Source organism: Hordeum vulgare, chromosome 6H (genome assembly GCF_904849725.1).
Source record: "Hordeum vulgare subsp. vulgare chromosome 6H, MorexV3_pseudomolecules_assembly, whole genome shotgun sequence".
Taxonomy (NCBI): domain Eukaryota; kingdom Viridiplantae; phylum Streptophyta; class Magnoliopsida; order Poales; family Poaceae; genus Hordeum; species Hordeum vulgare.
In genome coordinates this window covers 289,226,212-289,252,110 of record NC_058523.1, presented here as the reverse complement: position 1 = coordinate 289,252,110, position 25,899 = coordinate 289,226,212, and the positions used below count along the sequence as shown (strand labels likewise).

General features: G+C 44.9%; 1 protein-coding gene across 1 annotated transcript; it reads right to left on the bottom strand.

Moving 5' to 3' along the window:
* Positions 1-25,899, bottom strand: LOC123403622 (phosphoenolpyruvate carboxylase 1). The gene is made up of 10 exons (XM_045097543.1): positions 25,581-25,899; positions 25,094-25,485; positions 24,923-25,007; positions 24,287-24,509; positions 7,755-7,858; positions 7,568-7,655; positions 3,074-3,228; positions 1,995-2,993; positions 908-1,294; positions 1-489 (listed from the first exon to the last, which is right to left on the bottom strand). Exons 1-10 carry the CDS (start codon positions 25,758-25,760, stop codon positions 196-198), a joined length of 2,907 nt encoding a protein of 968 aa, XP_044953478.1. The 5' UTR covers positions 25,761-25,899; the 3' UTR covers positions 1-195.

The following is a 25,899-nucleotide window of genomic DNA, read 5'->3' as shown; positions in this document are numbered from 1 at the left end:
TTTGTACTATGAAAAGCATAATTGTCATTATTCCATATTTTATTCGGCACAGGCATAAACTCCCCTTGACTTTTGGATCGGATACATAAGCAAAGGCACGGAAGTGCCAAATTCCTCCAGAGTTCACAAGCATTGGCGACCTAGCTAAACATATTCACCATATGGCGGAAGACGTTATTTATACAACATACTGGCCTAGCCTGTGTTCTGCATGCCAGCAGCAATGCCCTTCATAGTCAGGATGAGGGTGTCCTCCAGGCCTGGGGCAAACTCGCTCCCATGGTTCAGTTGCACCAGCTCGGCGGGCTCCTTGTCGCTGAACTCCTTCGACAGGGGCGGCTGCTGTGGCGTCACCTCGAAGCTGGGGTCTCTTATCCGCTTCAGGGTGTAGGCTTGGCAAACATTCAAGGTTGTGATGTAGGACTCACGCAACCGCAGCCGCTGCTTTAGGTAAGGATCCCCTTCAAGAACGTCCTTGTGACCAGCAACCTGGACAGATTGACAATGGTTAGAAGAGCCATGTGCGGAGATTCTGGTAATTGTTTGTATTATGTCTGATATGTATAGGTCAATACATTTTGAACAAATCATTCTATCTACCTCTGAAAATGGCACCAACCCAAACTTGGTAAACATCACCATGTAAGAGTAATTAGTTGCATTATACTCCCTCCGTAAAGAAATATAAGAGCGTTTAGATCACTAAATTTCTTTACGGAGGGAGTATATCATAAGGAATTCAACTAACCATGTAAAAGGCTTAACAACAAATTGCATACAGATCCGAGTTGTTTTGGACACTGAAACAGTCTCTAAGGTTACATCTTGAACCTACGTATACATTATGGAAGTATATTTCATGGACCTAGTAATAGTAATATCAAGTTACGTGCTATTAGAACTTTACCTGTAGGAGTAACTGTTTTGTCTCTTCAAAGTTTTGCCTCAACTGATCCCCAAAGGACTGCAGATCTTGAGCCACAAGCAATTTGTCATATAAAGCAGCAATTCCTGGATCTCCCTTGGCAAAAACCATCTCAAGTAAGTCAAGGGTGACCCTGAAGAATGGCCACTCATTGTACATTTCTTTCAGCGTATGGATGTTCCTGATGTCCTTCTGCATGATATGTTTGAATGCTGCACCAAATCCAAGCCATACAGGAAGATGAAATCTTGTCTGTGTCCAAGCAAAGATCCATGGAATTGCACGCAGCGATTCTATGCCCCCACTAGGCTTTCTCTTTGATGGCCGGCTGCCAATATTCATCCGACCATATTCAGTCTCCGGTGTTGCCTGAAACAATAGATGCACAAGTTAGCACAAATTAGGTGTTCTTGATCTCCACCAAATTCAAGCCCAGCTTCAGTCAGCACTAAGATATAATTCAGTGACATTTACATGGCTGATATTTCAACCATACAGTCGTTCAATATAAGTCAATGCTCACAATTTAGGGACTGCACATGTCTAAAAATAAAGGGCGGCCCAGTGCATGTAGCTCCCGCTTGCGCAGGTCCGAGGAAGGGTCCGACCACTTTGTGAAATAAATCAAAACTGACAGTCCACATAGCAATGAGAAAGGAGCATATCCCTGGATTGGTATTTGCTCTCTTGAAGGGTCTAAACAGTAGTAGCCGAAAGCATCACTAGTTTATGCTCTGACACAGGGCAGGCTTAAGGTACGCTTTAGTTTGAAATAATAAAATCATTAAAGATATGCTCAACCTAGTTTATGTCCATGGTACCATCGTGCGTGCCTTCTACAATCAATCAGATGATATAGGCCTTTGAAAGGTCAGAGTCAGTCTCCCAGAAGACTCTAATTCTAGGTTCATCCTAATTCTTCTATAATCAACCAGAAAACCATGGCATACAACTCAAAAACAACAAAGCCAGCAAACCTTTTAACATGCAGCTTTGTAGCAAAAGATGATTTCATGTTCATGCTAACTGCAAGGTATATGATAAAAGCATTGGATATAGGTGAACGTACCGAGCGGAAGTATTCAACAAAGCGTGGTTCTTGGAAGACTATTGATCGATACTCTTTTGTTGCCACAACAGCCATCTCATCCATTAGAGCACGCCATTCTGGCTTGGGTGGAATTGGGGGATGCATTCCATGCTCAAGAGTAGCTGCAGTGAAGCGCTGCAGAGTTCTAAAGCACAAGTGTTCCTCTCCAAACGAGTGCTCTATGACCTCGCCTTGAACTGTTACACGGAGTGATCCATGTATCGTGTCTGGTGGTTGAGATAATATGGCAAGATGACTGGGACCCCCTCCTCTGCCAACCGTTCCACCTCTTCCATGAAACATTGTCAACTTTACTCCATGCTGCTTTGCAACCTTTATGAGCTCTTCCTGTGCTTTATACATTTGCCATGCTGCAGAAAGACGCCCAGCATCCTTGCCAGAGTCTGAGTATCCAATCATAACCTCCTGCTTGCCATTGATCCTATCCATATACCAGTCTATTGAAAATAGGCATGCAACAGCTGCTGGAGCTGCTTCAAGATCTGCAAGCTTCTCAAATAGTGGAACGACTCTCAATGGCTCTTTTATATGGCACTCCCTCTGTAGAAGCTCAACAGCAAGCACATCCGATGGGGCAGTTGCCATTGAGATGATATAAGCACCAAAACAATCTGCTGGAAGCTCTGCAAGGATATGAAATGTGCCTAAAACATCAGCAACTTCTTCGGTCTGAGGAAGATCTGAACCAAACAATGGGCGTTTGCCCCTTAGTTCGGACAACAGCCAAACCTGGCGTTTCTCCTCAGACCATTCAGCGTAGGACCCGATCCCAAGATGTGTTGTTATAGTATCAAGGACATCAGTGTGTCGATCAGATTCCTGCCTGATATCAAGCTTCACAAGAGCAAGCCCAAAAGTTGATACTTGACGCAAGAAATCAAGAAGGCTTCCATCAGCTACAGGTTTGTCACCACAAGCACACAAAGATCTGTAGCATAGCTCAAGAGGCTCGAGAAACTGCAACATAGGAGGACAATTTTAGACAACTAATGGCGGCAACATTCACGAAGAAGTCACATCTGATAATAAGAGCTCACCAGCTCGACATTAGTAAAAGTAGAATCCTCAGGAATGTCTGAAACTCCAGTTGTCAATATATGGCGAGAACGTTCGCGTGTATAATACAATTTATCCCTGACATCACCGAGTATGACACGATAAGGTTCATTTGAAGGAACTTGCTTCCAGAACTCTGCAGCAAAGACATTTTCTTAATAATAGGCAGATTCAACAAGCAAAACATTCTTCGCAAGGGAGTAAAATCAAGCAGTTTACACAACTACAAATTATTTTCGGTGCCAAACAAAAAATACCCATGACTCCAAGATATAATTATTGAAGTTTTCTCTGAGACCATGATATAATCTATACAGGTTAAAGTATTTAGTCCAAGTTAACCATGCCTACTTTTTATGGACATATAGTGTGACCTGTCTACGCATGAGGATATCAGTCAAACCAGACAGCAGTAATCGCCTAGGTGTAGATTAGGGAGAATTAAATAAAGTAGAGGGAAGGTATCAAGTTACTGCTGCTGAAGACGCTGGAGTGCTGCTGCTGCTGCCTCTTGCTCGTGGTGCTGCTGGATATTGTATGTGGCTGCTGATTGCATCCTCCTACTCACGAGGGCACTATACAAATTGTTGATGGTACAAAACAACATGTTGTAGGGGTTGGCACAGTAAAGTGCATCGACCATCTCCCTATCATCAGTTTTACATGTGCCAGCTTTTCCTGTCAATTTGGTCTCTTTCAGATAAACTTTTGTATGATCCTTGACAAGTTCGGTTGCTTGATTCAGGAGTGACAGGCAGTTGGGACTGGCACCAAGCATAGGGGGCTTGGGTATATGGACCAGGAGGTGCAGCCAGACTTGATGTGTGCTGCGACCATGGAGGACAAGGAGAAGCAGGCGATGATCCAGTACTATAGGATAGGGCATATATCTTTTGATAAGATGAGTAAAATATTTTCCGGATGTATGTGTGAGATAGACAAGGCCAAGTTGACAGGAGATGCTTGCGGATGTGCCAAACACACAAGAGCTCATGTGAGTAGGGGCTTAGGAGCATCTCCTTTTATGCTTATTCATTCGGATGTATGGACTTGCCCAGTGGTGTCCATGAATGGAATGAAGTACTCAATTACCTTTATCGATTGCTATTCTTGTATGACTTAGATTTATCTGATGCATCACAAGGATGAGGTGTTGAGCTGTTTTCAGAATTTGCATGCCTTAGTGAAGAATCAGTTTTAGGTGCTCAGGACTGACAATGGCACAGAGTATGTGAACAATACCTTGGGGCCTTCTTGTCTAACCAAGGTATTCTTCATCAAACTTCATGCCCAGACAACTCTCTCTCCTCCAAATGGAGTGGCAGAAAGGAAGAATCGACATATTCTTGAGGTTGCTCGGTCATTGATGTATACGGTGAATTTACCCCAAGTTCTTGTGGAGTGCAGCAGTTATGACAGACACATACCTGATCAACTGGACACCATCAAGAATACTATGCATGAAATCTCCATGTGAGTTGATGTTTGTAGAAACTAAGTTTGTTGTTCCCCGAAGTTGTTTGGTTGTACCTTTTTTGTTCGGGATCACCGACGTTCTATTGGGAAGTTAGATCCGCAAGCAGCGAAGTGTGTTTTTCTGGGCTATTCTTCTAGTCCGCAGGGGTATAAATGTTGGTGTCCCATTGAGAAATACATGTTTGTTAGTATGGATATCACCTTCAAGGAGTCTGAGCCATTCTCTGGTGAGTCGACAGACCCAAGTCTTGTTTGAAGAGCTTGACCAGTTACACTTTATGAAGGATGGTCAAGTGGGGGAGAAGGTTGTGTCTCATACTCAGGGTGATCCTGTGGTGAGATGTGCAGGTTCAGGTCCACAAATGATGGGTACAATTCTGGTTGATACTCTCACTGATGATGGATGATGATGTGCAGGTTCAGGTCCAGCCAATTGCGAATACAATTCAGATTGGTACTCTGCCTGTTCCTGTTCAGGATCGGTGGCAGAAGATTCCCTTGGTGTACTCATGACGACCGCCACAAGTGCATAGCTCATCTGACACACACCTGGTATACTCACAACGGCAGCCACAAGTGGTGCGGGGGGGGGGGGGGGGGGGGGGGGGGAGGCTCCACCACAGGATGATGTTTCTGTGACCATGACATTGGCAACTTTGTGTCCCATGAGGCTTTATCTCCTTCCTATAGAATGTTTGTTGCCTATCTTCAAGTTGTGTCAGTTACAAAGGATTGGAAGGCTGCGAAGGAAGATCCGAAGTGGCGTGAAGCCATGATAGAGGAGTTGGAAGCACTGAAAAAAACAAGACATGGGTGCTGACCACATTGCCGGCAGAAAAGAAAGCAATAATTGTAAGTGGATCTACACCATGAAGCAAAATCCTGAGGGGAAGGTGAAACGGTATAAGGCCACATTGGTCGCCAGAGGATAAAGTCAAATTTATAGTGAATTGACTATGATGAGACATTTGCTCCAGTGGCAAAGATGAACACAGTAAAGATATTGGTTTCATATGATGCAAACTTTGGGTGAAAGATGCATCAATTAGATGTCAAGAATGCCTTCTTGCATGGTGAGTTGCAGGAAGAAGTGTACATGGAGAATTGGAGATGCCACCAGGTTTTGGTACTTCAGAGACTACGAGGAAGGTATGCAAGCTAAAGAAATCCTTGTATGGACTGAAGCAATCCCCAAGGGCATGGTTTGATAGATTCAGACGCGTTGTCTGTGGGATGGGGTATGATCACTGAGTGTAACAATGATCACACGATGTTCTACAAACACTCTGATAGGAAGATCACCATTCTTGCCATGTATGTGGATGACATTATCATCACTAGAGATGATAAGAAGGGAACAGAGAGATTTGAAGGGGTATCTGAGCAAGGAAATTGAGGTAGAGAATTTGGGCAACCTAAAATACTTCCTTGGCATTGAAGTGGCCCGGATATAGAAGGGAATATCTTTGTGCCAACGGAAGTACACCTTTGGATCTTTTGAGTGACATAGGCATCATGATGGGACGTCGTGCAGCCCCCTACTCCGATTGAACAAAATCATCCAAGGACAGAACAATCAGGAGAGCTACTGAATAAGGAAGATGATCATAAACTAGTTTGGAGGTTATTGTACTTGTGTCGTACAAGGCCTGACATTATGTATGTCGTGAGTGTGGTGAGAAGATACATTCATGAACCAAGGAGTGGGCATCTTCATACTGTGCACAGAATCCTGAGATACTTAACGAGCACTCCGAGTAAAGGGTTGTGGTTTGCGAAGAGTGGACATCTTGAGGTGGATGGCTATAGTGACTCTGATTGGGCAAGTTATCAAGATGATAAAAGATCAACTTCTGGCTATTGTGTGTTTGTGGGAGGAAATTTGGTGTCATGGAGAAGCAAGAAACAGACAGCTACATCTAGATCAACAGCAGAAGCTGAGTATAAAGCATTATCTCACGGGTCGAGTGAGATACTGGGTGAAGCACCTAATGAGCGAGTTGGAACTTCTGAGGAAGGGACCCTTGAGGTGTGGTGTCACAATCAGTCAGCCATAAGCGTTGATATAATAACTCAGTACAGCATGATAGGACAAAACATATGGAAATTGATCGCTTCTTCATTATGGAGAAACTTGATGCTGGGATCATCAACCTTACTCATGTCAGAGCAGCAGTTTAAGGATTGCTTGACAAAAGGACTGGGAACAAAGGACTGTAACTTGGCATGTGACAAGTTGGAGGTAATAGATATCTACCAACCATTTTGAGGGGAGTGTTGAACCGGTATATGGGCCTCGCTCATCTCCACTCTAGCCCATAGGGCCCAAGCCCATGTGGGCGGCTGGCCTAAAAAAGGAACCAGAAGCTGTCTGGAGTAAGGCACCACTACACACGCACGAATGGACACGAGCTGGTACCTCTCTCTCTCTACCAACAATAACAATATATGATTCATGTTAATAATGAGAACTTCCCAGCCTCTAGAATGAATATCAATACCTTATCTCTATAACGAAAAATAATCAACATTTTGATCTCGTCGAGTTAACGTGCCTAGTCCATTATATTTTAGCAGATTTTGATCGAGTAGATGCACTTATCGAATCATCCGACAAGCTAAAATTAAATGATGATCCACAACATGTGGCAAATAATACTCCTTCTGTATCAAAATGTAAGTCTTATATTCTGATATAGAGGGAATAAATGGCAATAGGCATGCACATTTTTTTATGTGCAAAGGAACTAAAACATATAGTTTTTAGTTAAGTTAAGATGCTCTTATAGCTAATTCTGATGTGGTTAAACTGGCAAAACATGGCTAAAATATAAAAGAAAACCCGTGCAAAGTTTCTTCGTGTTAAAGTGATACTGCACGTGTCAAGAGCAAAGCAAGAAGGGAAAAGAGCATCCAGTTTTGTCCTTTAGGTTGATAAGCAGACCAACACTTATGCAAATTGACCAAAACACTTGTTGACAAAATTAAATTTATGTTACCTATATAGTGTTTTGCTGATTTTTTTGAAGAACGATGTAGTTCATCTGCACGGACCCGAAGTTCATCACTGCAGCGCCACATAGAAAGCTAGAAAGACATCTTTTGTTCTTAATATTGGGGAATTAATATTGCAAGAGTACCTTAGAGTATGTAAAAGTATGTAAAAGCACTTCTGTTGTACAATACCTCAAACATCAGATCTTCTATCTGAGAGAAGTACAAGTTAGCAGCCATCATCCTTGCTAACAAGCAAACATCGCGTGTAACCTCCGGTGTAACCCTTGGATTTCCTACGAAACAAGAGAGTATAAGATAAGTTCTAACATTATTTATTATGGAAAGGAAAACAGCCTCTAGTTCTTGTTAAGAGTTATAATATAAGTCATGTACCCTTTTGTATTTATCTCAATATATAAGGGGTTTCCTGCATATAGTCCATCACCTGTACATGTATATATACCGGCCTATGGCCTCATGGGAATACAAGTTGCTTATTCCTAACATGGTATTAGAGCTAGGTCAATTTTTTGCACGCTGCAACTCGTGTGATTGATCCTTCTCTCCTACTCCTGATCGAAGTCTGTCCTCGATCTCCTTCTCCTCCCCGTCCAGCTGCCGTCTCAAAGGCTGCTCCAGATCGGCTGCTGGTTCCTTCCACGAGGCGCTGCAGGTCCGCTCCAGATCGCTGCTGCCCCGTCCCGATCCAGTCCCGCGAGGCACCAGGCCGAGGCGCTGCAGGTTCCAGATCGCTGCTGCCCCGTCTCGATCGGCCTGGCGCTGCAGGTTCCAGATCGCTGCTGCCCCGTCTCGATCTGCAGGCAGGTTCCAGATCGCTGCTGCCCCGTCTCGATCTGCAGGCAGGTTCGCTCCCTCCAGTCCCGCGAGCCATCCAGTCCCAGCCCGTGCCGCCAGGAGCTACCAAGGACTCGATCTGCAGGCAGGTCCGCTCCATCCAGTCCCGCGAGCGATCCGGTCCCAGCCCGCGCCGCCAGGAGCTACCAGGGATTCGATCTGATCTCGCCTTCGCCAGATCAAGTCCTGCTGTCTGACGCGGCTCGTTGACTTCTTCAAAAAAAAATATCAAAAAAAAATGTCTGCTTCATCCGGCTACGTTGCTGTTCCTCGTTGTCCGGTGATCTTTGATGGCACTAATTACACCGAGTTCATTGACTTCATGCGCATTCACATGCATGGCATCCGCCTATGGGGTTTCCTTTCTGGTGAGGTCTGTTGTCCGCCATGTCCGGTTCCTCCCGTGGCTCCCACTCCGCCGACCTCACCGGCTTTTCCTGCGGATGCTACTCAGGCTGCCAAGGATGCGGCTAAGCTTGCTGATGAGGACGCTATCCGTGCTTATGATGAGAAGGTCTTGGCTTATGAGGAGGCTCTTCAGACATATCATGGTGCTCTGTCTGCTTACACCCAGTGGCTTGATGATGATGCTTGTGCTGCAGCTGCTCTCACTGCTAGCGTTCTGCCTCAGTTTGCCTCTGAGTTTCTGGGCCTTCCTACTGTGTTTGAGATGTGGACTCGCCTTTGTCAGCGCTATGAACCCTCGGGTGATGCCTTATACCTCTATGGTCCGTCAGGAGCATGCTCTTCAGCAGGGCGACTCTACTGTTGATGACTTCTATGCAGAGAGTTCTGCTATCTGGCGCCAGCTTGATTCTCTCCGCAGTGTTGGTTGTCGTACTTGCCCCTGTTGCCAGGCTGTCCAAGCCAACTTGGAGTTTCATCGCGTCTACGAGTTCCTGTCTCGGCTCTGTAAGGAGTTTGAGCCCCGGCGTGCTCAGTTGTTTGCTCATGGCCGTATCTCTCTCATGGAGGCGCTTTCTGAGATTCGTGCCGAGGAGACTCGCTTACGTGGTGCTGGTTTGCTGGAGGTTCCTTCGGTGCTCGCTGCTCGGGCTACTTCTAAGCCATCTGCTGCACCAACCCCTTCTCGCTCGAGTGCTCCGCCGCTCTTGCCCACACCTTCTGGAGGCTCAGGTCGCCCCCGTCCATATTGTGGTTACTGCAACAATGATGGTCATATTGAGTCCAACTGCTACACGAAGAAGAAACACTTGCGCAAGGCGCGCTCATCATCTACAGAGACCTCGTCATCTACCTCGACAACTTCAGCCATCGCTTTGACTGAGCAGGATATTCTGAGACTTAAGCGTCTGCTCGCTGCTTCGGGTTCTTCCTCGACGGGTACTGCTGGTTCTGTGACTGAGGCTTCCCGCACTGAGCAACCACCTTCTACACAGTCAGGTACATCCCCATGGGTTCTAGACTCTGGAGCTTCCTTTCATATGACTTCTAATTCTTCTCCTCTGTCCTCTCTTCGATCGCTTGATTCTCCTGTTCATGTCCTCACCGCTGATGGTACTCCCCTTTCTGTCGTTAGTAGAGGCAATCTTACCACTCCTTATTTTGTTCCTGATGTTGCTCATGTTCCTCGACTTACCATGAATCTGTTTTCCACTGGTCAACTTGCTGATTCTGGTTGTCGTGTCATCCTTCACCTTGACTCTTGTTCTGTCCAGGACCGTCGCACGCACACTCTGGTTGGGGCTGGTCCTCGCCGCCGTGATTTTGAGGGTCTTTGGGAGTTGGACTGGCTTCATGTTCCTTCCGCTGCTCACTCTATCGCCAGTTCTTCCGCTTTGGTCGCCTCGGCTACTGGTTCCTTCCAGCAGTGGCATCATCGACTTGGTCATCTGTGTGGCTCTCGTTTGTCGTCATTAGTTCGTCGAGGTCTTCTGGGGTCTGTCTCAGGAGATGCCTCTTTAGAGTGTCAGGGTTGTCGTCTTGGCAAGCAGATTCAGTTACCATATCCACATAGTGAGTCAGTGTCTAAGCGTCCTTTTGATTTAGTTCATTCCGATATATGGGGTCCGGCTCCCTTCGCTTCGAAAGGGGGTCATAAATACTATATTATTTTCATAGATGACTTCTCTCGTTACACATGGCTTTATTTCATGACTTCTCGTAGTGAGGTGTTGTCCATTTATAAGCATTTTGCTGCCATGGTTCATACTCAGTTCTCTTCTCCCATTCGTGTGTTCCGTGCTGACTCTGCTGGCGAGTATATCTCTAAGATGTTGTGTGGTGTTCTTGCTGAGCAAGGGACTCCCTCTCAATTCTCTTGTCCTGGTGCTCACGCTCAGAATGGTGTGGCTGAGCGCAAGCATTTTCATCTTCTTGAGACAGCTCGTGCATTGATGATTGCTGCCTCTCTCCCGCCTCATTTTTGGGCTGAGGCCGTTTCCACCTCCACCTATCTCATCAATTTCCAACCTTCCGCTGCTCTACAGGGTGGTGTTCCTTTCGAGCGTCTTTTTTATCGTTCTCCCGATTATTCGATGCTTCGCTTGTTTGGTTGTGTTTGCTATGTTCTTCTTGCCCCCCGCGAACGCACCAAACTGACCGCTCAGTCTGTTGAGTGTGTCTTCTTAGGCTATAGTGATGAGCATAAGGGCTATCGTTGTTGGGATCCTCTCGGTCGTCGGATGCGTATCTCTCGGGATGTGACTTTTGATGAGTCTCGTCCCTTCTACCCACGCCCATCTTCCTCGACTTTTTCAGTGGAGGATATCTCTTTCCTCACTTTTCCTGACACACCTATCACACCCGTCGAGCCTTTGCCTATTCGTTCCGCTCCCTCTGCTTCTCCACCTCCAGTCGATTTGTCGCCACCATCTTCCACGGTCTCCTCATCTAGCATGTCACCTGATTCTACACCTTCTTCTCCGGTGACTTCTTTGTCGCCACTCCCCGATTCTCCCTTGGTGATTCCTCCTTCCATTGTTCCGTCTTCTCCTCAGTGTTACACTCGTCGTTCACGTTCTGTGGATGCCTCTGTGGATGTGTCGTCATCCTCATCGCGGCCTACTTATGGCTTGCGTTCTCGTCCTCGTCCGCCTGTTGATCGTTTTGGATTTTCCACTGCTGGTGCTGCTGTTCTTGAGCCGACTACTTATCATCAGGCTGTTGTTCATCCTGAATGGCAGTTTGCGATGGCAGAGGAGATTGCTGCTCTTGAACGCACTGGTACGTGGGATCTTGTTTCCCTTCCTCCCAGAGTCCGTCCCATCACTTGTAAGTGGGTCTACAAGGTTAAGACTCGCTCCGATGGTTCTCTTGAGCGTCACAAAGCTCGTCTTGTGGCTCGTGGTTTTCAGCAGGAGCATGGTCGTGATTATGACGAGACTTTTGCTCATGTGGCTCATATGACCACTGTCCGTACACTTCTTGCCGTGGCTTCTACACGCCACTGGTCTATCTCTCAGCTTGATGTTAAGAATGCTTTTCTTAATGGTGAGCTGTGTGAGGAGGTGTACATGCAGCCACCACCTGGGTATTCTGTTCCTGATGGCATGGTATGTCGTCTTCGTCGCTCTCTCTATGGCCTTAAGCAAGCCCCTCGCGCCTGGTTTGAGCGTTTTGCCTCTGTGGTGACTACCGTTGGTTTTTCACCCAGTGTTCATGATCCAGCATTGTTTATTCACCTTTCTCCTCGTGGTCGGACTCTTCTTCTCTATGTTTGATGACATGGTCATCACTGGGGATGACCCTGAGTATATTGCCTTTGTCAAGGCCCGCCTTAGTGAGCAGTTCCTTATGTCTGATCTTGGACCTCTTCGCTACTTTCTTGGGATTGAAGTCTCTTCTACCTCTGATGGCTTCTTTATATCCCAGGAAAAGTATATCCAGGATCTTCTTGCTCGTGCTGCTCTTACTGATGAGCGCATTGTTGAGACTCCTATGGAGCTCAATGTTCACCTCTCTGCTACGGATGGTGATCCCCTGCCTGATCCGACTCGTTATCGTCATCTTGTTGGCGGTCTTGTTTATCTAGCTGTCACTCGTCCGGATATCTCTTATCCGGTTCATATTTTGAGTCAGTTCGTCTCTGCTCCCACATCGGTTCACTATAGTCATCTCCTCCGTGTTCTCCGATATCTTCGGGGCACGATCTCTCGCCGTCTATTCTTTCCTCGCTCCAGTTCTTTACAGCTTCAGGCCTATTCGGATGCTACGTGAGCTAGTGATCCTTCAGATCGCCGTTCACTTTCTGCTTACTGTGTTTTTTTTGGTGGTTCTCTCATTGCCTGGAAGACGAAGAAACAGGTTGCAGTTTCCCGTTCGAGTGCAGATGCTGAGTTGCGAGCGATGGCTCTTTTGACGGCAGAGGTGACTTAGTTACAATGGTTACTTCAGGATTTTGGTGTTTCTGTCACTACACCAACTCTGCTCTTATCTGACAGTACATGTGCTATTAGCATTGCGCGCGATCCTGTGAAGCATGAGTTCAGCAAGCATATTGGTGTTGATGCTTTCTATGTGCGCGCTGCTGTGCAGGATCAGGTTGTTGCTCTTCAGTATGTGCCTTCCGAATTACAGTTGCGGATTTCCTGACGAAGGCCCAGACTAGAGCACAACATTGCTTCTATCTCTCCAAACTCAGTGTTGTTCATCCACCATGAGTTTGAGGGGGGTGTTAAGAGTTATAATATAAGCCATGTACCCTTTTGTATTTATCCCAATATATAAGGGGTTTCCTGCATATAGTCCATCACCTGTACATGTATATATACCGGCCTATGGCCTCATGGGTTATTCCTAACAGTTCTATCCTAAATATTATGTTAGGCCCAACCAAAATATATATATAGTGTCGGCCGAACAAGTCCCGGACAGTCCGGCCAATTGTTCGGGCCTTGCTAGCTTGGACTTGGCTAGTTCTTATATATATCTCAAGATGACTTAAAACTGAAAAATGTGTGCTGCTCCGGTGAAAGCACAACTTCTCCCTAGGTGGTTTTGGTAATTAATAACAACATATATTTCATTGGACTAATAATTTCATCAAGTATATTTCAATAAAAGTTCAACGATTTGATTGGCTATGATTGTGAGGAGATCCCCTAGATGCTTGGAACATCAATCGGCAAAACCTTAAGACTCTACATTTTATTTTTTATTTATGTGAGAAATCACATTTGAGTCCATAGAAAAGCCAATACTATTAAAAAGGGATAAGGTATCCATGATGATCTGGTTGCTCAAGCGCTTAGAGATTAGCCACCAGAAACCCTCAAGAAGTCTCCTACAATATAGTCTATCAAAACCCTAATAGTCAAATTCGGTGTCACCAACTTTTCCAAATTGACCATACCGAGTTTTCCTTAGACAGATTCCAAAGCCAAACCCTAGCATATCGGTGCCACCGAGATCACATTCGATACAGACGAAAAGTAGGTGCCAACTTTCTGTTGCCAAAGTGTTAAATTTCGGAATTCCCGAGTTCTTCATTTCAGTCTCACCGAAGAGTTGAATCTGCCCAAGGTCACCCGAATCGGTCTCACCGAGTTGTGTATATCGGTCTCATCGAGAACCCGAAAGTTACCACATTTTACACTAGTCGGTGTAACCAAGTTTCTGCTTCAGTTCCACCGAGTTGGGCAATAATGTTGTAACGGTTAGATTTTTGGAGATGTCTATATATACCCATCCACCTCTCTCTCATTCATAGAGAGAGCACTCAGAACAAGCAAACACTTCCAACATTCATTTTCTGAGAGAGAACCACCTACTCATGTGCTGAAATCAAGATATTCCACTCCAACCATATGAATCTTGATTTCTAGCCTCTCCAAGTTGCTTTTCACCCAATCAATCTCTTCTACCAAGCCAAATCATGTGAGAGAGTGAGAGAGTATTGAGGAAACTATCTTTTGAAGCACAAGAGTAAGGAGTTTATTATCCATACCACATCTATTACCTTTTGGGGAGTGTCTCCTAGATTGGTTAGGTGTCACTTGGGAGCCTCCAAATCATGTGGAGTTGAATCAAGAAGTTTGTAAGGGCAAGGAGATCGCCTACTTCATGAAGATCTACCCCGAGTAAGGCTAATCCTTCGTGGACGTAAGCCATGATGAAATAGACAAGGTTGCTTCTTCGTGGACCCTTCGTGGGTAGAGCCCTACGTGGACTCGTGCAGCCGTTACCCTCTGTGGGTTGAAGTCTCCATCAATGTGGACGTACTATAGCACCACCTACCGGAACCACGCCAAAAATCTTCGTGTCTTCATTGTGTTTTATTTTCTATCCCTATCCTCTACTTATCCATACCCTCTACTTACATGTGCATGTCTTTACTTTTCGCTTTTATACTCGTAGACCTGCATGTGTAGGGTGTGCTAGACTTGGTATAATCGCTAAAACTTGTCAACCGCTAAAATTGGGAAAAGGTTAAGTTTTTATTTGGTCAAGTAGTCTAATGACCCCCCCCTCCCCGTCGGCCATGTAGACGTACTTAGGATACTACAAATGGTATGAGAGCTTTAGTCTCCATTGCATTGGTTTCACAACCTAGGAGAGTATGGCGTCTAGTGAGGAAAATTACCACCGTAGAGGTCTATATTTTGATGGTACAAATTTGCTAGTTGGAAGCATAAAATGAAAATGCATATTCTTAGCCATAACCCCGTCGCTTACAAGGCAAATTCTTTGGTGATGGGGAGGAACCGGATCATAAAGCGACTGCGGAAGAATTGAAGATGTTGCAATACAACGCTCAAGCATGTGATACTCTATTCAACTGCCTATGCCCCAAAGAGTTCAACAAGATAAGTTCTCTTGAGAATGCAAATGAAATTTGGGATACTTTGGTTGATATGCACGAAGGAACCAAATCCGTCAGGGAATCTAAGTTGGATGTGCTACAAAGTCAACTTGACAAGTTCAAGATGAAGGATGGTGAAGGAGTCGCAGAATTATACTCTAGGCTTGCTCTCATCACAAATGAGATTGCCAGCTTAGAAAGTGAAGAGATGACCGACAAATTCATCATGAAGAAGACCCTTAGAGCCTTGGATGGAAAATACAACACCATGTGCACATTGATCCACATGATGCCAAACTATAAAGATCTCAAGCCTACGGAAGTCATTGGAAGGATTGTTGCTCATGAAATGTCACTCAAAGACAAAGAAGAGCTTCACAACAAGTCTAGCGGTGCATACAAAGCTTCAAGTGACACTCCCGCTACCTCAAGTGACAATCTTGTTACCAATGAAGAGATAAGCCTCGTGGTCAAGAAATTCAACAAATTCTACAAGAATAGAGGCAAAGAGAGAAGCCCCAACTCAAGATATGAAGAGAAATGTTCATCTAGTCGTGACCGAAATTGTTACAATTGTGGAAAACCCGAACACTTTTCCAATGAGTGGTCAGCCCCCTCCAAGAGAAGAGAAGGGTCGCATAGAAGAAGAAGCTCAAGAGATGAGTCACCTCAAAGAGAGAGGAGTAAAGAAGATCACTATGAACGAAGACCCTCCCGGAGAAGCAAGGACTCGAAGAAGAGGGACAAGTACACCAAGAGCTAAACAAGAAGACATAAAGCTCATGTTGGTGAATGGGTATCCGGCTCCAAAACCGACAACCAATCCAAGAGAAGCTACCACTCCAACTCCGACTATAGTCAAGATGAAGGTGTTGCCGGACTAGCACTTGTTTCCTCAACTACTATGATTTATTTGATTCACCAAATGAAGGAATTGGAAGTTGCTTCATGGATAAAGGTCCCAAGGTATCACACCCCGAATACTTTGACTTTAATAGTGATGAGGATGACTTGCTAGGAGATGATGACTTGTTCTATGATAAAACTAGTGATGTTAGTCAAAATGAACTTGATAATAATCATGCTAGTCAAAATTCACAATGATAAGAAGAAGATTAAGCACCTAACTAAAGAACTAAACACTTAAGTTAGCTCATGAATCTACTCAAGAAGATCATAGAGAGCTTCTAAGAACTCATAAGAAATTACGCTTTGAGAAGCTAAATTTAATGCAAGAGCATGAGTTTCTTAAAGCTATCAATGACAATCTTCGAAAGAAGAGTTCTTTTTATCTTGCTAAACGATTACTCTTGTCTACTTTTGTGGCACAAGTTAATTCTAAGCAAACTAGTAACAAAGGCAAGAAAAGTTCTTCATCTAGTAGCAACAATAAAAATGCTAAATCTAATGATGTTGCTTCTAGTAGTTCTATTGATTCCACTAATGATTCTCTTAGCCAAGTAACACTTGTACAAGAAAACGATTTATTAAAAGAAATTGTAGAGAAAGGTGTCTACAAGAGTCTTGTCGAAAATAAGCAATTTGAGGAGATTGTGCGCAAGCAAGGATGGCACCGAAAGAACCAAGGTATTGGTTTTGAACCAAAGTTTAATGCCAATGAAGTTGAATGGGAAGATGATTTTCCACCACAAGACCACAAGCTCAAGGGCAAAGACAAGCTTTAAGAAGAGACTGGCTCATTCAAAGAAGAATCTCAAGCCATGGTCAAGTGGGTTCCCAAGGGCACTACTGGCTCTATTTCATCAAGTGCTACCTCAACTCCAAGGATCCCATCAAGTTGATGTGGGTTCCCAAGAAGAAGAACTAGATAAGTTCACGAGGGGTGACTCCGCCAACAAAATTCATTTGATCCACTCGAGACATGGTCGCTACCTCAGCGGAGACCCTCTGCATACTCAGGTGCTCAAAAGGAGATCACGCGAAGGAGCATGAAGAAGAAGCTGAAGCTGAACGCCCCAACGTACGGACGACCGACGCCTGGAATCCCTCCCTCCACAGCGCCCGGACGACCGACAACGCGCGAACGACCGGCCTTGCCCCGACCGAACCGATCGCTCGGACTTCCGGACCCGACGGACGACCGACATGACCCGGAATTCCGACACCCTCGCTCCCGAATCAGAGTCGCGGATGACCGGACCCCGTCGAATGTCCGAGCCCCTCTGAGCCTCCAGACGTCCGAAGCCTCTTGGACGACCGAGCCCTGTCTGCGCACAGGCTGTTGGGCCACGGCCCATGTACCCCCCTATCTCGCCTTGGACTATAAGTAGACCACCACCTCTTCCTTTTTAGGGTTAGCTAATGTTTAGACAACCATTTGTTGAGCTTGGCTCCATCTACTATCCTCCTCCCATGGAGATGTCCTCCATGTGAGAAGATTCATAGTGATGCCAAGGCCCCTAATCTAGGGAAGATCCCCTCGCGGATACAAGGCCCCTCTCGTAGGGAAGACTACCGTTACGTGTATCCTTCTGTTGACTTTGGATCGTGTATCCCCCTGTGTTTATGTGGATCTAGTGGATGTGTGATTTGAGGATTGTTCTTAAGTTCTTGTGTTTCTCTTGATTTTCCTCTCTCTCCCCTCCAAGTGTGAAAAGATCGACCACTACGGGTGTGCCCCGTATCACTAATTTTTGGTAAGAACTATTTGCATTCAACTTCAACCTTATGCAATATTTCAAGGAGTCATAAATTTCCACGTTCATAAGCAAAGGACAAGGTAATTAATGTATCAATGGACATCAACATACATGTTTTTCACTCCATATCCACAGATATCCTTGTATTTGTTCCTTGTGTGGGACTAACCCATGTAGATGAGAAGAGTACAAAACAACAAGGATAGCTCCCAACTCAAGATGATCTTCATCAACAAAGAGCATCCACTATTACTCCACCTCCATGAAGTCTTCAACGACAAAACCCAAGCTTAGTTTATCCCTCTAAAAGCGATATCACATCAAGGGGAAGCTTTACTCTAAGACTTGAGTCAAAGCATCCCACAAGATGTGAACATATTGTGCTTAAACGATGAGTATGACCTATGATCAAGCATTCTTGCTTCGCTTCTTAAGTCAATATACTCATATATAGATGACTCTATCATCGCCAAAGTGCTTGGTAGATACTAGAGTGGTTGTGCATGTTTGACATATTCTATTTGACATCTTATTGTGTGAGTGTGTTGGTATGCATATTTTTATCCCTTCGAGGACATCCAATTGTTGTTCTTTTGGCTCTTAATTTTTCTGGCCAATTGGATATACAAGAATGCCTAGGTACCCCCTCTAGCTATTTATGCTTTCTCGTCTCAAATTCTATTCATGCTTCATCACAAAATTTGAGCAAGCACTTCTCGAACCCTCTGGTGAGGAGCACTCGGAACCACCGTTTCGATAAGGACTGACTTCCAAAACCTCCCAAGTGTTTCTCGCTGTGACCAATCCTCAAATCTCGGTTCCACCGAAGCACTAGGGTTGATCTAGGTTTTCCATCTCGGTACCACCAATCTCAAAATCTCGGCATCACCGAGTTATTGTGTCTACAAGCAATTAGGCATCTCGGTGGAACCAAAAAATTTGGCACATTGTCACCGATAGCAGGTGGGAACATATATCTTCGCGGGTTCGTACTGTGAAATTTCATTTCAAACAAAACAAAAGCCCCGCACCCCACTGCTGCCGTCGCTCGCGTCTCCGGAGATCTTCATTGCCTCTCGTGCGCCCTTGTCGCAGGAGTCCTTTGCCGTCAACGGAATCGTCTCCGCCGTTGCCGCCGTAGCTAAGTTTTCGCCAAGTTAGGGTAAAACTTCGACCCCTCTTGCGCTCCAACCTCCGGTTCATGCATATTAGGACTTATTTCTCTTCTAGCCGCAGTTTGCAACATTTCTCTCCACAAGAAAATTCATTAGAAATAGACGAACGAGAAAATTTAGGTTTAGGTTTCCGCCGTATGCGTTTCGGAGTCACCGTGTCGAAACAAACCGGCATCAGCGATGTGGGATTCCCATAGCACAAAGGGCTTCTCGGTGAAACCGAAAGTACCTATCGATGTTACCGATTTGGGGTTTTAAGGGTTTCTGAGCACAACTTCGGTGAGACCGAGTCACTCATCGGTGAAACCGAAACAAGTGACCAAGTTTTTGTTAACGAAGTTTGTTGCCTCGAAAGCTCCAAAATTTGGAACTCAATGGAACCGAATCTCACGCTGTGAAAATCTAAAACTAACTTTTTGACTTCAAATTTGCAAAAAAAATCTAAATTTTATGATGATCATCCTCTCTGCGCCTCTACATCTATTCACAGGGTCAGTGCTCAACCATGTCAGGTTCAGATGACATCCAAAACAATCTCAGAGAGCAAAGTGTAGATCTGGATGCAGGCACTAGTCTTGAGGCAAGCTATTCAGACCTAGGGACTCCTAGCTCCCATGACTTGCCCAAGGCTGTCACCAGGGCTAGGAAGAAAAGAAATTCTGATGAGGAGGATGCAGACTTTGTTCCAGATGAAGTGACATCCCAGAAACAGTCTGAAAGGAAAGAGAAGGCAGCAGCAAAAAAAATCCAGAGTTTGTTGCGGCTAAAAGAGGGTTGCCTCTATCTTCAGAGCAACCAAGTGGAACAGGGAGGACTAAGGTCTTGGTTAAGAAGTCACGACAAAAAAGGCAAAGAAGAAGGTTTACCAAAGTTGTTATGCACCCTTCCACTTCAGAGTATCCTGATGATAAGGAAGAAGAGGAACAGGAGGTCCCAGTTACTAACCCTCCTTCCAAGCAGAGGAAATTGATGGCTGATGCAATGCCCAGAAAGCCTGCTAAGGCTAAACCCTCAGCTCCCAAGGCCAAGCCAGTTGCCCCAAGCCCAAGAGGACCACAAGAGATATCTCTGCTGCAGAGAAGAACAAGGGTACTACTTCCAGAGATGTTGCACAAGAAGTTGAGGATATTGTTGTGTTGAGGAAGCTCATACCTCTGATCACAATGATGATCATCCCATTGCAGAGAATATGAAGGAAAGAAAGGATCAAGGTCTCAGAAAGTGGAGAGTCGGTGATCCATATGCTGTGGGGAGAAGAATTGTTTTTGATACTAGATTTCACACCAAGGAGCAGCAAGATTTTTATGAGACTGTGTTACTTGATAAGAACCCAGATGTCAGTGACATGAGATATGTTGATTGAAAGTTCATCAAGTCCAATGAAGACTACTTCCCCATGTCCAGGAGAACTTCAAATTGATAGATCTTGAAGAGTTTGTTGGCAGAGAGATGACTGCCTGAAATGATGAGATGATCATGCAATTCTATTCCACTGCTCATTTTTATCCTGATGCAAAGATAGTGTTGGATGACTGAAGGCACCAGATACCAATCAACATTTGATGAGTGGGTTACCATCTTAAGAGCCCCAAAGTTGAAGGAAGGAGATTTGGATGTGTACTATGAGTGTAAGATGAACCATACTCTATGGAAAACATGTACTCACCAGTCCCTAAGGAATATCTGAAGACCCACAAGCTTGGTTAGGTCTACTTTCTGCAAGTTGGTCTTCCTACCTCCAACACAATACTAAGGCACACCTTGATGCCCAATTCTGAAGATGACAAGATGATTCGAGGCTACTTCAACTCCATTAACATGATGCATCATGCGGATAGTCGCACCAGGATTAGAGTGATGGATATGATTGTTGAAACCATCAAGAGAACAGTTGCTGATCAGAAGATATCTTGTGGATACGCTCCGTAGATTCAGATGTTCATCAACTCCAAAGTTGGAATAAGCCAATATCTACTTGATCGACCACACCTGCCCCTCCAGCCAGACTACGAAGACAATATTGTCGTGATGAATCCTTCTCATCCCACTTCATCGACTGCACAGGCTGATGTTGAGGCAGAGGCAACTAGAGCCGCTAGTGCTCTAGTTTTAAAGACAAAATGTGATCCAATGTCCTACCTTGTTAGCACCATTCAAGGAATGGAGAAGAACATCTCTGAACTGTTGAAGAACCAGAAGAGCCTATAGAGAATCGTGAAGACTAAATTTCATGTCCTCGACATCAAGATGACTGAGCTGACCACCACGGTCAACCAGCTGAAGCAAGAGGTAGATGTAGTTCCATTGCCCAACAAGGAATGGAGAAGAACATCTCTGAACTGTTGAAGAACCAGAAGAGCCTATAGAGAATCGTGAAGACTAAGTTTCATGTCCTCGACATCAAGATGACTGAGCTGACCACCACGGTCAACCAGCTAAAGCAAGAGGTAGATGTAGTTCCATTGCCCAACTCGGATGATGAGGATGAGAGCCCCACACTGCGAGTCCAGACTCATTTTAGGACTCAGGCTCGATCTGCTGTTGTGCCTGCTCAGGATGTGAGACCCTTAGTGTCTGCACTGGCGCTACTTCTACCATGCCTCCATCAACACCTCCGATGTCAACTCCACCAGCCCAGAGGACTTCTGCTGAAGCATTCGCGCACACTGTTCTCTCGACTCCTTCCACGAATATCGGAGCAGCTTCATCGCCCTATGGAGGAGACCATGCCCATAGCGACGCTTAGCTCTATACTTTCAAACTTTTTGGTGATTTGTTGCCAAAGAGGGAGAAATTATATAGATCATAAGACTTCAAGAGAGAGTGTGTTGCTTTTGATGCTTTTCTTTAGTTTTGAAAACATTTGGCCTACTTTTGTTTGTCTTAAACTTCGTGGTGTTTTGATCATACGCTTTGTGATTGGTATTACTATTTCATATTTTTTATGATATTTATATGATGATCATTCACTCATATTTAGTGTTATGTGCATTGTAATCCATTCATATCATTTATGCGCGGCAACAAGATGTATGTGAGATGAAAGAGTGGCCCATGATCCTAATCGATTGTGCATTTGCATTCAAACGCAAATTTAAAACAATGCATAAATTTAGGGGAAGCTCTTACTTATCACATACTCCCTTCGTCCAAAAATTAGTGTCTTAAGCTTAGTACAATTTTGTACTAGAGCTAGTACAAATTTGAGACCGTTATTTTGAGACAGAGGGAGTACTTTTTAAAGCGACGATGCTATACATTGATTATATTTTATGTCAAAGTTTTGATTTATATGTTGTCATCAATTACCAAAAACGTGAAGATTGAAAGCACAACTTCTCCCTAAGTGGTTTTGGTAATTAGTAACAACATATATTTCATTGGACTAATAATTTTATCGAGTATATTTGAGAAAAAATTCAATGAATGGATTGGGTAGGATTGTGAGAGGAGATCCCCTAGATGTTTGGAACATCAATTGGCAAAAGCTTCAAGACTCTATATTTTATATTTATGTGAGAATTCACATTTGAGTCCATAGAAAAGTCAATACTATTAAAAGGGGATGAGGTATCTATGATGATCTGGTTGCTCAAGTGCTTATAGATTAGCCACCAAAAACCTTCCAAGAATTTTCCCTTTGACAGATTCCAGAGCCAAACCCTAGCATCTCGGTGCCACCGAGATCACATTCGGTACAGCCGAAAAGTAGGTCCCAACTTTCGGTTGTCAAAGTGTTAAATTTCGGAATTCCCGAGATTTTCATTTCGGTCTCACCGAGGGTTGAATCTGCCCAAAGTCACCAGAATCAGTCTCGCCGAGTTGTATATATCGGTCTCATCGAAAACCCGAAAGTTGCCACATTTTGCACTAGTCAATGTAACCGAGTTTCTGCTTTGGTTCCACCGAATTGGGCAATAATTTTGTAACGGTTGGATTTTTTAAGATGGCTATATATATACTCATCCACCTCCCTCTCATTTGTAGAGAGAGCGCTCAAAACAAGCAAACACTTCCACCATTCATTTTCAGAGAGAAAACCACCTACTCATGTGCTGAAATCAAGATATTCCACTCCAACCATATGAATCTTGATTTCTAGCCTCCCCAAGTTGCTTTACACCCAATCAATTTTTTCTATCAAGCCAAATCCTATGAGAGAGTTCTTTTGAAACACAAGAACAAGGAGTTCATTATCCATACCACATCTATTACCTTTTGAAGAGTGATGTCTCCTAGATTAGTTAGGTGTCGCTTCTGAGCCTTCAAATGGTGTGAGGTTAAACTAAGAAGTTTGTAAGAGCAAGGAGATCACCTGCTTCGTAAAGATCTATCCTGAGTAAGGCTAGTCCTTCGTGGACGTAAGCCATAATGAAATAGACAAAGTTGCTTCTTCATGGATCCTTCGTGGGTGGAGCCCTCCGTGGACTCGTGGGTTGAAGTCTCCATCAACGTGAACGTACGATAGCACCACCTATCAGAACCATGCCAAAATCTTCATGTCTTCATTACGTTTGATGTTCCTATATCTGCCCTCTACTTACATGTGCATGTCTTTACTTTCCACTGCTATACTTGTAGACTTTGCATGTGTAGGGTATTCTGAACTTAATATAACCGCTAAAACTTGCCAACCGCTAAAATTGGAAAAAGGTTAAATTTTTATTTGATCAACTAGTCTAATCAACCCCCCCCCCTCTAGACATATTTCGGATCCTACATGCAAAGGATCTAGATACGACCAAACAGTCCAACCAAATTCGACGTCCAAGCTTATGCGCTCCAATTTAGGTTAGTTTGACAATTTGGATAAAAATTAATGTCATTTTCTTGTTGTTGTACGGAAAGTCCAGCCGCCTCATATAGATGAGGTGATGACATATTGAACAATCGATCAATCAATTTACCACGTTTACCTTTTACAACGGTAGTACCCACCATTTTTACCTTTCACAATGGTAATACCCACTTATATTTTACTGTTTTGGCTATGAAGGTCGCATATGACCTTGGATGGAGACAATCCAAAAAGCAAAGTTGTTTGTCATGGCGAAGCGCACAGCTTTCATGTTGACCACTTTTTCATTTGAGGCCATGTTAAGAACGTTTTTGTGCAGACCAAAATCTGGAGTACACTCACATGTACCACAACGAAATCTGGTACCTTCCCCATAAAAAGGTCTAGTACGTATAACATAAACTCTTAATAAAGCATAATTCGCTTTCCTAAATGATTACTGATGTACAAAGTGGCATAGGAGAAAGTACCATCACGGTCACCGCCCATCCAGGAGGAGAACTGAATGAGAGGGGCGTTGTAAGGAAGGCGCTCATTAATCCCAATGTTTTTCAAAGCAGTGTCAATACGGCGCAAGAATTTTGGTACACCCTTCCATATAGTTTCATGGAAATAACTCATTCCGGCACGCATTTCATCCTGGGGAGTGGGAGGTGTTCTGCGGATTTCATCGGTTCGAAAGGCAGCTTGAATCTGTGAAATGTGTTAAGAGATGAATCGAAAGAGAAAAACGTAATGGGACATAGTAGTAGAAAACAAGAAGTCATTTCCACATACATTTAATTTAAACTTGCATATAATAAGCTATGCCTACCATGTTGCAGTAGATTATTTACATTATCTCGTTATCTTATTTGACTAAAGATGGATATGTGACCACTTTGTTCAAATCATACTGAGATCTTGTGTTGAATATGTCATGAAAGCTATCGTTTGTGTGGGTTTATAAAAGTTAAGAGGGGTACAGGCTACATATTAAATGGGCTGTTCCAGCTAATTCGAAAATAATACTAGTCAATAAAGGTTTTGGTGTACACTTCATATTGGAAGATCATATTTACTTTATAATATTCTCATTTCAAATTGACAAGTTTCTTTTAATTTACCTCCCTCTGCAGAGCCTCATCTAGCTCCTGCTTATCATCGGCAGTGATATCCTTTGCATACAACTGCCTCAGGCAATTCCGGATCCTGCACAATCAATTAACGCCGCGCAACTTTAGAGTCTCAACAAAGGCGAAAGCTGTTGGGGTGGGATTCATTGTCCATCACCGCACCTCCCGTGCTTCTGGAGCAGGGACCTCCTGACGGATTGCGTGGGGTGCGCTGTGAACACAAGATCGACAGTCTGGTTCTTGAGCGCATCGAACACCTCCTCACGGGACTTTCCGAGCTCGGAGACCAGCCGCTTAAGTGTCTCCTCAATGTCGGACTCGGTGGGTGCTGATGCCTCGTCACCGAAGTCCCCCCGCTTGAGCTTGCTCCGGCGGCGAAAGGCGATCTGCACCTCCTCCGCCAGATTTGCGAGGTTGAGCATGTGCGAGAATGAGCTGGAGACGACGATGGAGTCAGCGGGGGGCAGACTGGTGAGCTTGCTCCCGAGCTCGGCTATCCGGGCCTCGTCCCGATCGGTCTCGTACTCCGCCGAGAGCTCGTAGCACTCCTGCACCTGCAGAGGAGAAGAGGACCAAACAATCCGTATGGGCATGACGTCGAACAGATGGTGTGCAGATCTGGGAAGTAAAGGAGACGGGAAGGACGCACGAATTCGCGGAGGTGGGGGCCGTGCAAGTCCTGGAGGATGTCGAGGAAGCGGTCGACGAGAAGGGCGTCGTACTCCACGAGTTTGTCATCCTCGGAGACCTTGCCGGGGACGAGGAGCCGCAGCTGCGCGTCGATCGACTGGTGCCGCTCCATTGCGGCCTTCCCCGAGGGCGCCGCCATCTGGGCGCGCGCACGCGCCTGCGTTAAATCAAGCGGATCCCCTCTGGAGTCTGCGCGCAGCTCGCGCGGATCCTCCGGTGCGTGCTCGAACGTGGCGGCAACGGTGGAGGCTCGTCAGCGTGGGATATAGCCATATAGG

Coding starts and splice junctions, on each gene's coding strand:
- LOC123403622 (XM_045097543.1), bottom strand. CDS start 25,760: ATGGCGGCGCCCTCGGGGAAGGCCGCAATGGAGCGGCACCAGTCGATC. Junction 24,510..24,922: donor ATGAGGCTCTGCAGAGGGAG/GTAAATTAAAAG, acceptor CACATTTCACAG/ATTCAAGCTGCCTTTCGAAC. Junction 1,295..1,994: donor TTGTTGAATACTTCCGCTCG/GTACGTTCACCT, acceptor CTATTGTTTCAG/GCAACACCGGAGACTGAATA.